Source organism: Vidua macroura, chromosome 10 (assembly GCF_024509145.1).
Source record: "Vidua macroura isolate BioBank_ID:100142 chromosome 10, ASM2450914v1, whole genome shotgun sequence".
Classification (NCBI taxonomy): Eukaryota; Metazoa; Chordata; class Aves; order Passeriformes; family Viduidae; genus Vidua; species Vidua macroura.
Window position 1 is genome coordinate 9820974 of NC_071580.1, and position 14089 is coordinate 9835062.

General features: G+C 37.4%; 1 protein-coding gene across 8 annotated transcripts in view; it reads right to left on the minus strand.

The window, feature by feature from the left end:
- The window catches only part of LRCH3 (leucine rich repeats and calponin homology domain containing 3), a 61455-nt gene that overhangs the window by 13193 nt on the left and 34173 nt on the right, over nucleotides 1–14089 (minus strand). For 3 of the 8 annotated variants that reach the window (XM_053986125.1, XM_053986123.1, XM_053986122.1), the window contains exons 9-18: nucleotides 13471–13619; nucleotides 12044–12120; nucleotides 9181–9276; nucleotides 8713–8764; nucleotides 8436–8576; nucleotides 7152–7199; nucleotides 6108–6161; nucleotides 1655–1726; nucleotides 744–792; nucleotides 134–247 (exon numbers count right to left, since the gene is read on the minus strand). In XM_053986125.1, the coding sequence (XP_053842100.1) occupies nucleotides 134–247; nucleotides 744–792; nucleotides 1655–1726; nucleotides 6108–6161; nucleotides 7152–7199; nucleotides 8436–8576; nucleotides 8713–8764; nucleotides 9181–9276; nucleotides 12044–12120; nucleotides 13471–13619 (852 nt within the window). Of the gene's footprint in view, nucleotides 1–133; nucleotides 248–743; nucleotides 793–1654; nucleotides 1727–3021; nucleotides 3103–6107; nucleotides 6162–7151; nucleotides 7200–8435; nucleotides 8577–8712; nucleotides 8765–9180; nucleotides 9277–12043; nucleotides 12121–13470; nucleotides 13620–14089 lie in introns of all 8 variants that reach the window. The other 5 variants (XM_053986130.1, XM_053986126.1, XM_053986128.1 and 2 more) reach the window with 5 other exon arrangements.

Here is a 14089-nt window from a genome sequence, read left to right on the forward strand (position 1 = left end):
TCTGTCTACAAATGGAATTCTAAAAGTAGTTTGATGATAAAGACCTGAAGTAACAAAACACTGCAAGCCTCAGGTAATGCAGATGTCAATATAATGTAGCAAAACTAGCTGATTTCTGAGCTATGTAACCTACCTTTCTTGGCTCCATCCCTGACAGCTGTTCGGAAAAGGAAACTCTCAGGTCGCTGGGAAGGGTTTCTATAGGAAGGCGGGGCTGCATGGCCAGGATATGGAGGGGAAAGGTGGACTAAACAAATGTGGAAAGGCACAGGAAAGGAAGGAGGAAGAAGGAAATGGTTAGAGTTTAAATAGGAAATGGGTACAGCAATGTGGTAATTAAAAAGAACAAACCAAAAATTTTAATGTAATGATGACAAAATAAATTACAGCCATGCATGATAAAAGCAGGGCAGGAAAAGGCATTTCCAAGGACACTTGCATGCAAAGCACATTCCACATACCAATTCCAACAACTGTTCTGACTCTTGCTGAATGCATCTGTGTGCCAAAGCCTCTATGAAGGCCTAAACCAGTCATACCCTATGCTCTGCCTAAGGACATACTTCATCCCTGTTGTCTCCTCCCTTGTGTTTTCTAAGGAGACCCAAGTAACTGGGTAAATTCTCACACACAGCAGTGCCACAGACAGAGGTGGGAACAGATGCTCCCCTTTGTTCATAGGACAAATAAGCAAGCAGGCATTTTGATCTTATTTTTCAGAATTTTTTTCCTGTCCCTGTTACCTGTCTGAGCGGTAGGTGAGCCAGGGGAGATGGTAGATCTGTCATCACTCTGTGAACAAAAAAGCAGAAGAGTATGAATAGTCCTAATCTGGAAAAGCTTTGACTACATTTTAGTTTGCTGTGTTTTAAGAAAAGCTCCAGCCATCTAAATGTGTTTCAGAAAAATAACCAGAAATAAGAAAAATCACTGTATGTTGTTTCCCAAGTCTTATCTCTGCAGAGACAAAGTTTTTTTCTTTTACAGAAATGACACAAGTGCTCTTTTTCCTTAGGAAAAAGAATGGTGAAACAGCACTGACTATGCAATGACAGATCATTGTTAACTCTTCCTTCCAACCCAAACTGAGTAGCGCTCTTTGCAAAGAGGACACCAAAAAACAGGTATTAAGCAACATGCAGAACTGGCAATACAGCAGCCACGACAAGGATACTCCTCTTTGACACCTTTGCTAATGCAGAACTGCTATTTACTGAACATCTGTCCCCAGTGAAACACACTGTGGTTTCATCACAGTGCTTACACAGACTAATGAATTCTTGTGAGGAATGAATTCAGCACAGCAGTTTCCACAGAAAAGAAAGAAACAGGCAAAGACATGTGAAAAGTGTACTTTTGATGAACTCAACTTGATCAAGAGTAAATGATCTTGTACAGAAAAAGCAACATCAAAGACAACCAAGAACCCCTTGGAGGAGAGACTTGTTACCATGTTTTATAGATCAGGTCTCCTGTAGACACAGCCTAAAGCTAAGATGAGGTAATATATACTACAGTTTAATCAGGTGAATCAGGTTCATACCCTACCTGAACTTTTGATTAGATGCTGACAGACTAACACCTGTTTAAATCGATGTGTGGATCCGAGATTTTTTTGTTGGCTCTAGTGGTGAATGATAATAGCAAGAGATACCTTGACAGGACTGAAGGTAGAGGCACTAGGCAGGGTAGTAGCACAGCTTTCTTGATTCAACCCTGAGAGTGACTGAATGCAGAAAGAAAGAGAAGGCAGTAGCAGAGTTAGTGAGTAGCTGACAGGTCATATACAAAGGTGGAAGTAAAAATGAAGAGGTGATCACAATCACATTCTTAGAAACACTCAACAAGCAACACATCAATACTTGCTGAACTATAGTTTAGTTAGTTACTTCCTACCCTCCTGAACTTTCTGGGAGGTATAGTGCTTCTTTTACATATAATACAGTGACATTAAAAACGGAATTAAGAACAGTAAGTGAGGCAAAAGTTTCTTTAGTAACACCTATGCCGTTAGAAAAAAATCAGTTTTACTGTACAACGGTCCGTTCTAGAACATAATTAAAAATAAATAGCTTTTTTTTTAGTGTTTTGAGGATGTTATGCATGTCTGAAAAATCAGGGAAACCCATGTACAAGAGGCTCGGTAATACACACTTTGTATCTGCCACAAACACTAACAACTGGTCCTTGTGATTACACACAAAGTAAATGAGATTCTGCAGGTAAAATCTCACTCCTGGGGAAGATGTCAGTGTCAGGATTTACAGTGCTGCCACAAATAAAGTGCAGTCACATTTCAATTATGACCAATATCAAAACTAGCCAAATAAATAACTTTTCCTGTTTATAGAACAGGGGCTGTAGTTGTACCCATCTGTCACTGACAGGTGGATCTAGAAGGCCAACTCCTGTGTCTCACTGAAAGCACCCATCAGAACTTTAACATTTGAGGACTGAATGGCTCACTATGCTTTCTGAAACAGCATTCAAACAGCAAAGTGACAGTTCAGCCCAGGAAAGAACATCAAATGACACCTAGAAACTCTACAGGTAGTGAAAGACACATCTGGGAGTTGGTTTTAAAAGCATTTGCAACTTTTCTGCCACTCCAGAACGGCACAGCCAGAAGGACTAGAAGGGAAGGTTTATCCTCAGGGCAAGCCTTAAACACAAAAGTTTTTAGGTCTGGTACAGACTTACAGCTGATGCTCAAGATTGCCTCTTTCTCCAGAGCAGGGCAGAGCCAAAATGGTGGGTTTTTTTATTTTTTAAGAGTTTCAAATATCACTTGACTTAGACAACACATTAGCTAGCACATGAGAACATTAAAACAAACCAGAACTAGGTGGTCTGTAACATCAATGCACCTGGTTTTTCCTGTATGAAAAGAGCAGGGCAAGCTTGACACAGACTAGCAAGAAGTGGTCGCTATGCACACACCCAGCAGTGGGCACAGGGAAAGGGACATGGCACAGCACAGGGAGGGACAATCACAACACCAACACACCGCATGCTCTTCACCTGTTTGCGAGTGCCTGGCCTCCTCTTAATGGTATTGGTGTTATTGTCAATCTCAAACACAAAGAGAGGCTCAAAGCCATTCTGTCAGGGACAGTAAGGAAAGAAAGAGAGGGAAGAAAGGAAGAAGTGATGCAAAGAACAACTGTGAGAAAAGGCAGCCACAACACTAGAGGAGCCAGGATGCTGCAGCTCAGACTTACACCACCCTCTGCACATGCTGCACACAATCTTTAGGTCTAGCACTGAAGTCACAAAAATTTCCCTGTGCCAGAAACAACGGCAGATAAGGGGAGTGCCAAAGGAGAGTCCAACCAGAACTCTGCACAAACCAAATAAGGATATTTTAAGAGAATTCGGTCATTAAACATTTGAATACACAAATGAATGCCAACGGTCTGAGAGAAAACTCCAGGGTACAAGTCTGCATAAGTCAAGTGCTGCTTACTTTACCCATACCATTATTATTTGTAACACTCTGGTACTTAACTTAAACACAGTCTTAACTTCAAATGTTTCAGAGATCCTATGTGCTAGCAGTCATACGACATACTCAGGCCACATTTGAGAACACAACAAGGAAACAACACAAGGAAGGGAGCATAAGGCAGCAATGATGCAAAGGTTGTGAGAGGAAGAGGTCACAGCAGCTGCCTGATGCTTCTGAAGTACCTTGTGGGCTTCACAACAGAGAAATTGAGCAGCAGTTAGAGAGGATGTTTTGGGGTTTTTTCCCCCTTTGACAGTACTAACGTTGTAATGGACAGTATAAGAGAAAACAAGAAACTGTTTGGAGAAAAATGAGATTTAGAAGCAATAAAGGCTGAAGCCAAGTCATTAGCCAAGTCTGAAAGCTTGATACCAGCTCGAAAAGCAATCTCTGTTGTAACAAATGGAACTATCCTTGTGAGAACAGCAAGAGGTTCTGACTAACATAACACTTTTATTTTCTCAGAGAAGCCAATGATTTCACTTCTTCAACAACATTTTAGTCTGGTTATCTATCACAGGTCAACCCAAAGAAATCCACCATAGTGTGCAATGAAGTTCTACAGCCAGACTCCACTTCAAATCACAGGTATGCAGGAGCAACTACAACTAAAAGGAACCATTACGTTCACAGAAGGTATGGGCAATCATTCTGGGACTTCAAACCAACTGTCATGACATTGTTTATAAACAGAAGGAAATGGTCAGAGTAACCTGTGCAAGAATACATTTTAATTTTAATTAGTGATTAAAGACAACAAGACGACCAAAAGAAATACCAAAGATTTTAAAAAGGAGATTCACAATGAAATTTTTTGTTAAAGCAGTAACAATGCCAGAAGAGCAAAGTACTAAAATAAAAGCTCACTTGCTTTCTAACTATATATTAGATTTAGTACTTTTAAAAACTTTTCCTTATGTTCTCAGAAATTAGACCTAGCTAAATTTCAAACCCATAAGGATAGGGAAAATGTCAAATGAAATGCAACAGAATATAAAAAGGTAAAAGCAATGTAAACTCTTATAATTTTTTTTATGTAAACTGATGACCATTTCCTTGAACAAGTTTTTACCATATAAAATACATTTGTGTAAACAAAAGATGGTACAAATTCATGAGCCAGTATGGGCCTAATGTTTTAGTTACAGTAACTGCCAGAAACAGCTGCCCTGGCATATGTGATCATTAGGAACAGTGTGGATTTCCACTACAGAAGAGAGCTACAGATCAGAAACCCCAGCATTTAATATACTATTATAATTTAGTGCTGCTGAAAAATGTGAGGAACCAAAAGAAAAATGAACAGAGAAATTATTGCTTTCAATCATTCCCTGCCAGTCTGGTCACTTTTTGTGAAGTAAAAGGACGTAACTTGGTTAAAGACAAGAAAGGAAACAAATAGCAATGGAAGTTGGTTTCAATGTAGTTTCTGACAATTCTATATCTTAATTTACAACAAAAGTCATGTGATCAAAAAATCAAATAAAACTGGGGTTCTTACAGGTGTCTTTGAAATATGTTCCAAAGACAAATTCACTGACAACAGAGAATCATCTCAACCCAAACTACTGCTGTTCTCATGCTTTTTATTACCTAACTATGAAAGCACATTTTAATATGCTCATTGATAGTGATTTCTCAAAACAGCCACATAATTATTAAAATTCTCTCTAACATTTTATGCTTTCTTTCTCACCCACAAAGTGCTAGTCTTACAAAAGTAGAAAACCCAAAAAGTCTGAATAAAGACACAGTAAATACCTTGACCAACATGTTCAGGAGAGAGACACTCAAACCAAGAGCACTGCCTAAAGAAAATTTAGGCAGATAATGGAAGCATATAAATCAAGAAAATAAATTCTAGGCATGCAGTCATGCAACAGCAGGCAAATCAGGTGTATTTTTAATTTTCTAGACGTTAATTAGATTATGACATTAATTAGAATTTTAGTTATGCTACATTGCTAAGATGCCACAAAGGAAGAAACAGCATAAAACATGAAATATGTGCACACTTGTTTTTATTTTTGACAAGTGTTCAAAATAGATTATTTTAAAGACATTTGCACTAATAAGCAATAAAACTCCATGAGGAGTATTTAATGATTTGTAGCATTCATAAGTAGAACACTTTTCGTGTGCCAAGTATTTCTAACCCCCATGTGCAGGACACAGATAAGTTAAAGCAGAAGGCTGTACTAAGCATAAAATCACTTCCTTTACACTGAAGAGCACATTAATTAGGAAGCAGGCTGAATGGCAAAGAAATCAAACCAGAAGAACTAGAGGTGAATTTTTCATTTTAGAAACTGTTCTCTACTATCAGTATTTTTCTTCTGCTCTTAATCAAAATATAAGCTTTAATTATTTTGTGGAAAAACATCATTGTATTATTAATAAAGGTCTGACAGCAAAAGTGTCAACATATTCATAACATCATAGTTCACAGCTAAGCTACTTTTCAAAAGAGAAAGTCATGTTTTATGCTATTTAGATTAGCTCTAAAACAGTTGGTCTAATCTGAGACAATCATAACATGTTGTCATTTCTATGCTCTAGAATGTGCCACAGAAAAAGGCCATTACGTGCAGGATCTTACCACTAACAAGGCACTATCATCAGTATGCTGAGACCTTCTGGATGGAAAGGGACACTGGGAGGTGGGAGAGATGGAGCAATGTCAGAAACACACACGATGTCAGGAACACACGGTATGAGAACACACAGACATTTTGGAACATGTACTGCTTGCTTATAGCACTGTGAGGCTCTTTGAAACAATCCATGAAGTATCTGTAACTCTGTAGGAATACACAGCCCCATGACCCAGGAATTACAGTGCAGTTGTATTACGTAAGGAATAAATTATTCTACTTTCTGTGTTGTGTCAAGCAAATACAGAACACTATGCATTCACAGTGCTGACTCTGGTAGAACAAAGGACCTTTTAAAAGAATAAATTAAGAACAGAAAAACATTAAGAAGAAAAAGGAGCAAAAAACTATTTCAATTACCCCATGTTTTGGTAATTTTCTAACCCAAAGAGTTAGTTGGAAAACACTGCTAAAGAACTATCATATTTGTTAAAATATTAAAAGTTCTGATCTGATTAACACTACTAAGTGAATGATCTGGTTTTGATTATAAATACTACATTATTGAAAATCATAGTAGAAAAAAACTTTAAAAAATATTTATTTCTTTTTCTGACAGCCCTCAAAATTCTAAAGCTTAATATTTTTGGGACAACTGGTGATCTAGTAAGAGGAAACTGCGAGAAAACTGATTTGTGAAGGATGACTATAACACTGTAACATGACTGAATACTCCTGTTAGAATATAAACTGTACTGCTCACAAGGAGCAGGTTAGAATAGAATATGAAATGTATTTTCTGCAGAGAACATAGGAAAACATACAAAAAAACAATAAAACAACACACTTGGACAGGCAATCTACACCAATAGAAGAAAATACTAGACTGAGCCCATTAAAAAAAACCCAACCCAAGGCTTAATAGTATGTGAAAAAACTATGCTATAATCTAGTTTTGAGGTATTTTCCACAATGAGGAAAAGAACTCTAATGGAGAGCTAGGAATTTAAGCGCTGACATCCCTACTAATGCTCTTACTGGACTCTTACCTCACTATCCATTGGACTTTGTTTCTGAGGACTTAAGGAGGCTTTTTGCTACACAGAAAAAGAAAAAAAACAAAACTTAAAAAATGTCACAAAGAAATAAAAGCTCACAACAAAGCAGCATAACTTAAAAGTGTTTTAAAACAGAGGTATCAGTTTTTTAAATAGAACATGCACTGGGTTCACTGAGCTGAAACTTCCCTGATATTAGTAAAAAATCAGCCTTCATTCCACATACAAACAAACAAAAATTTAAAATTGTACATATTAAAGATGCATAATAAACCCGAAATACAACTCAGGGGAGGAATTTAACTGATGAGAATAAAGTGGCCATGAACAACAAAAGAAACAGAAGAAAAATACCCAAAAAATCAAATCCAAACCAAAAACCACAGGAGACTCATTAATGAACAACGTACATCCTATAAGCTTATTCTTTAATTAAAAGACTGAGCTGAATTTTTAATAAGCAACTTTACTACAAAATAGTGCCAGGAGCCTAAGAATAGTTGTTCCTAATGAAAAGCCTAGTTTCAGGCAGCTAGGACCCTTTTTTAAAACTAACTTTATATATTAAATATATGCAATAAACCATAAAGTTTGCCTCTTTGTAGATCACTCTAAACCCAAAATAAATATTAACTGTAACATTTCTTAAATTTGTGATGGTAAGATTCAGCTAAGTGACCAGAACAGCAAACAGTAAAACAAATTTAAATCAACCATCATATAAATAAACTGGCATGTTAAGCAGAAGACACAAGTGCAGAGATAGAGACAGCAAAGACAGTGTTCAGAGTGAGTGCCTGATGTACCATAGGTGTGCACCCATGCTTTACTCAGAACTAACTTATTTTATTATCACAAAATAGCAAAAGAGATCAGGCAGCATTATATTTTTGTGTGCATGATTATTTCTTCCCTGCCAAATTTGTCTTCAAAATTAAACTGCCTCTACTCCTTCTCAGATAAAGGACTCTTCTTTCCTAAACCAATCCCATCACATCAATGCAAATGAAAATTGAAAGTATGAGGTGAAATATGCAAAAATCAGAATTCTCTGCAACAATCACATTTTGGGTAAATTTTCCATCTTCCTCCCCAGTTCTAGCTTCTCCTGTGTTAAGCTAGAGCACCAACACTTAATGGACTTAAATGCTGTTTGTCCAAATGCTTTATAAAGTGCCAGGAGCATAACACACAAGCAGTAATTACCATGGCAATTAGTTATAATTAAGGGATTTAGAAAAGATACAGTATGAAGTAGGTACTGAAAGGAGGCACCTTAACAAAGTCAAGGACAGCTTCTCTCTGAATCTGCTTAGTTCTCATCCTCTCCTCCTCGTACTGAAGGGCTGCCAGCTGGGCCTCCCGGCGCGTGCGCTCGATGTGCCGGCGGTGCAGCTCAGAGTCTGTGTTGGGCACCTGCAATCAAACAGGGCATCAGGCTGTGAAGTCAGAGCTGCAGGTGGGTTATGGAGAAACAACCCACGTCTTATGGGTAACATCAGTTTGGTTTTACATCAAACTCATTCAAAACAATTCAAATTCTATGTGTTACCTGGGTTTGGTGACTTGACAGCGAAAGAAAATAAGGTGAATCAGGCAGGGGTCTGACAAATGCAAAAACAGAGAGCAAATAGACTTTTCATCTTAAATCTAAAAATTTTGCATACATAAATTGTCAGTGACACACAAGTATCTGATGAAATCAGAAGAGTAACTGTCTACTAACAGCTGTGGTGATGATTTAACTCACTGTGAATGACAGATTTTGTGAAGTCATTTCTATTTCTTCTCCTGAATTGTAGTAACATTTTTTTACAGCACAAGACGTACCAGTGGGATTGTACACTTGGCCTACTACATTGAGATACTCAGTACTTTATACCCATTCTCTAAGAGTAACCAAACCAGGAATTTTTCACATGATCCTCATCTAAAGGAACAACTGCATAGTATGGTTATTTGAGGGACGGGAAAATAATAAAAATGAATCAGCAGAAACACTCAATTTCTTTTTCCCTACCTCTCTGTCCTGTCCACATAACTCCTTAGTACTGGGTGATGCTCTCTGTCCTGCATCAAATTTAGAGTTTCAGGTCTTCGTAATTCATCTGTATCCCTGCAGGTAAGACACCAGGTGGAAGGGGATTCGGCCACTGATGCACATAGACTACAGTCAGATTAATTCTATTCTAGATTACAACTGGTTTTGTGAGAGAAATGCCTAAACAATTAGCTTCAGATAATCACAAAAGTGAATTTTAGACTAAAGAAATCACATTGTGATACCAAATCAGATCACAACTGCAATTAGTAATTAAACATCACTTGCTGAATTAACAATGATTTAAAAATACACAAAGATGATTATCTCTTTTAAGACAATATTTGGGTTATTGCAAGCCTTATTCTGCTCTGGAAAGAGCAGAATTATTTTAAACATCAGGACCCTTTGGTATTTTCAGCACAAATCTGCTCACCTCACCAATCAGGTGACTGTCAGTGACACAAGGCCTCAAAGTCACATAGTAAACAAGAACCTATCTGGCTCTTATCCATCATATCAACAATAAGAGAGAAATTTTGCAGTCAGTTCTTTGCCAGAAGGCAGCTGTTAGCACTGAAACAACTCCCAAGGTCCACAGCCTACAGCATGTACCTTGACATGTTGCTGCCTAGAAACAAAGTTGATGGAAATCAAGGAGCTTACTCTTGACAGCCTAAACTCTGCGACCTTCGCTCCTGGGGCAGCCATGGAACACAGACACATTTAGCCATGCTTTCCCAAAAAATGTCAGTCCAGCTGGCTGTGTGCACACTCAGGGCCTTTTCCTCATGGAGATGAGATGTGGAAGACCCAGATGTTACAGGTCTCTTCTGTTACTTAAATTAGCACTGAACCACATGACAAACTCATTACTTAGAACTGTTTTGAACAGACAGGACTGGGTTCAGCTCAGTGCCAAGGAGTGTGTTCAGAGCAGAGTACACACAGCTTTGTTGCATCAGGAATGCACCACAGTCTGTCCAGAGGCATAAACTGTATTTATTTAATTGAATCAACTAATATAAGTACTCTTGAGATGAAGTCTGTGTTATATCCAACTTCCAGAGTTTTAATGGCTCCAGTATGCTAAAGAAAAAAAAAGAAGAGGCTGGCTGCCAAGGCATTTGCACAGAATTACTGTGGAAGCACTTTACAGCTTGTGGTTGCCACAAAATAAAATATTTGACTAATACAAGCTTAAAATACAAAAAAATTACTCATTGTCATATGGCTGTTTTTACACAATTTTGAAGGTAGTAACAACATGATCTGTTTTTATTTTATTTTTTATTTATTTTAATTTCCCTCTGCTGCAGCATAGTGAGCTACAATTCATTCAGATTGCTGATTAACTACTTCTGCATGGAGATCTCCTGCTATCCTTAAGTTAAATTTTGAAATCACTGGATAGCTTACTGAGCTACAACTTCCTTTATCATTAGCATCTGTCTATGTAAACAGCAGCTCTCCCCAGCTAACAGCCTTCTCCTATTTCCTTCAGATTTATCACGGAAACCAGTGTTTGTAAAGTTTTATTAATTCCATGTTGACCACAAATGTTCAAATAAAAAAATAAGTAAGCAAACAAGCAAAAAATCCATTTTTCAAACCAAGAGCACTCACTTTTTTGAGGGGAGAACATGGCAGAATTGCTGTATCACTTTATACCTGACTTGTGGACAGGATAAGGACTGATGACATATGCTGGAATAGTTACCCTCCCTTGTATCAGTACAGCTACTGTATCTGCACATTTTCTGCACACTTCAGAATGCTTATAAAAACGTTGCCAAAACTCTGGAAAAATTTATACACTAATCTTGGTTTCATTTGCTCTTTCAATACCATTTTAGAATCCATTAAAAATTGGTTTCTACTGACAGCATAAGTAATGACATACTTAGGACTAGCAGTTGTCTTTTCCACCACTCCCCTGCCCCCCAAACATTCCAAGTACAACTGGGCTGGTTTTCTCTGGAGTCCCTGCAAATTCACTTTCACTCCACAGAATACTGAAATGCTTCAGTAGTATAATAAAGGTTCTATCAGTTTTCATTTGCAAGAATTTCCTTGTTTTTTATCTTTTATTTGCTTATCTTCTTTTTTTTTAACTAGACATCCCAAATTCTTTTCAGAAACCTAGCCACCCCTCATTGATACTCTGTCCAATTCTGACCTTTATTTTACAAATAAGCATTCTCTCCAATAATCATTAAAATAATCATTAAAGAGTATGGGCATACTTCATCAAAATAAGAAACTTGTTTTCAGAATTGATTTCCATTCTACCCCTTCTGCTGATGTAGCCTCATGATTATGGGCCAGAAAGGTACTTTTTAAAAGAAATGAATCTTCCACAATACCAAAACCAGCAGGAGTCAACAAAGAATGTGTCCTCATGGCACATCAGATACTCCATAGTATCTCTATCCTTCCTGCAAGGATAGAGTACCAAAAGGAATAAAGTACCTTTATTAGGAAAGGAATAAAGTACCTTTATTCCTTTTGTCTTCTATGTACTACAGCTTAAATCAACTATTCAATCAAACCAAAAATTAAATCACAAAAAGCAGACATTAAATCAGTTTAAAAATATGCACTTTAATTATGCAGATTTCTTTAACCAAGTGATTTTAAGTTGAGCATTGCCTTTTGCTCACTGTGATTATTAGAATTCCAATTCCTAATTTGGAGCAATAACTTATCAAAAAAGTGCCATACACACTTCTGGTGAAGCAACAGAAAACAATGCCATTTTCTAAAACATGTTCAGTAAATACATGCTCCTCATTCATGATGAGATTCTGGATAAAATTATTGTTGCCACAGTAATTTTTACCTGTTTTGATGTAAATGTCGTCTTGTATCCTCTGTTCTCTGAAATTCTCTGATGGATACAGGCTTTACTGGTGAGCTCTGAGCAAAAAAACCACAAAAGACAAAGCTAGCAATTTATTCAGAAAACTGTACATTAATGCCAAACAATCTCTTTGTAGAGCTACATCTGTAACTACTGGTATTTAAAACACCTGACAACGAAGAACAAAACAAGTCAGGGATGTTCATTTCCAACCAAGCAAGCTCACTCTTATTTTTTTTCTCCAATTTAAATAAAAAATAGTTTCAAGATTAAATATGCCTGCTGATAACTTTAGGAGTTTAAAACCTCCAGTATTAAGAATCATGCAGAGAAGTTCATGTAGGTATAAAATTTGTATTGAAAGGTAAATACATTCTTTGGAATTTAACTCTACAAGTGTAGAGCAGTGAAGACTGAATTCTCAGAAATACAGAATAAAGGAGCTGATGGTCTTTTATGACGTTCTAAAGACAGGTCCCAGAAGAACTAAGAAAGCAAAACATGGGATTAATAAGAACACTTTAGGTTTAATTTGAGCAATGAAATAATTTATCCTATTGGGAACAGAGACATATTGCCTTTGGTGTTACTGAAAAACTTCCACTAACACCCATTAATATAAGAAAATAGAAACTTTTCAAGATTAACGTGCCAATTTTCACTCATGCCTGCTGCTATATTGCAGTCAGCCTTCCTAAGCAGTAGAGTATTTTGGACTGTATTTTTAGAGAAACTACTCCTTCAGCTAAAAGCAATTTAATTTTTATGACTAGACAGACCCCAAGGAATAGCTGTTGTGATGCTGACCAATGCCTTTTCCCTATCTATAGCAAGGAGTCCTTGGGTTGCATTGCCTACAGTTGACTTAGAACTAAGTTTTGCTCTTGTGTCTATGCTTCAGCTTCTGTGATCTGATACTGAATTTATGAGCTTTGCAAAATGAATGCATCTCTCATATCCGTGTGACTGATTTTAAACACAGTAATATAAAGTTCACAAGATAGGGACCGAGCTCCTACATAAAAGCTAAAGATCCACTTTTTTTTTTCTTTCTTCAAATAGCAAATATCTTTCTGCTTCAAAACACACAGAACTTTGAAAGGACACATCTGAATCACAGCACCATAGTTACTGTTTAAGCAAAGCAGCCACAAAGATTTTTTCAGACAAGTTATTCATGTAGTCTGTACAGTGAGGCACTGAACTGTGCAAGTGTGTACATGGGTATTAATTAAGACTGACAGAACACAGAAGGAAACATGATGTGGCTAAAAATCTGTTTCTATCGGTTCACTTTCTGAGGACTCTCTCCAGAAGTGTAACATCCAAATGACTTAAAAGGGAAGAGTTTTCACAAGGGCTTTGCTGGGGCGTGTGAATCGAGCGGACACAAGGAAAAGCACCACCTCATTGGAGATGCGCCGCTGGTCGATGTACGCCATGAACTGGGAGCTGAGGCTGTCGGAGTCCTGGCACTTGGGCTGCCTCACCTCCTCCTCCTCCTCCTCCGTGGCACAGCTGTCAATGTAGTCGATCTGATCGAGATCATGTTCCACTTGACAAACATACACAGAGAAAACACCCACAATTAGATAACTCACGAGACAGGACAAAACCCACCAATGCAGCACGGTCAGGAACTAAGGCCCTGCTTTTTCTGCCATCTGGGAAAGCTCAGTCTGAAAGCTCTTGGATTTTGCCAGGTCCACTAACATTAGATCAACAAATTTTTAAATAATTGTAACATTTATGCCTTTTAAAAAGCAACGAGGAACATGTATCAAGCAGGTAGTTTTAAACTGCTGGCTGCAAATACTTTTGCAGCGACTGAAAAAGTAAATACTGTGATTTCCTTTTCAAAACCAAAAATTATATATCAAAGTATTTCAGCTAATATCAAGACTGTACAATGACCTGTGTATATTTTGGAAAAATTTCTCTTGGTTCTGTCAGAAAAATTAGAATGGATATGGCAGATCCTTCGACTAGTATTACTACTACAACAAAATAGAGAGCAGCACGTCT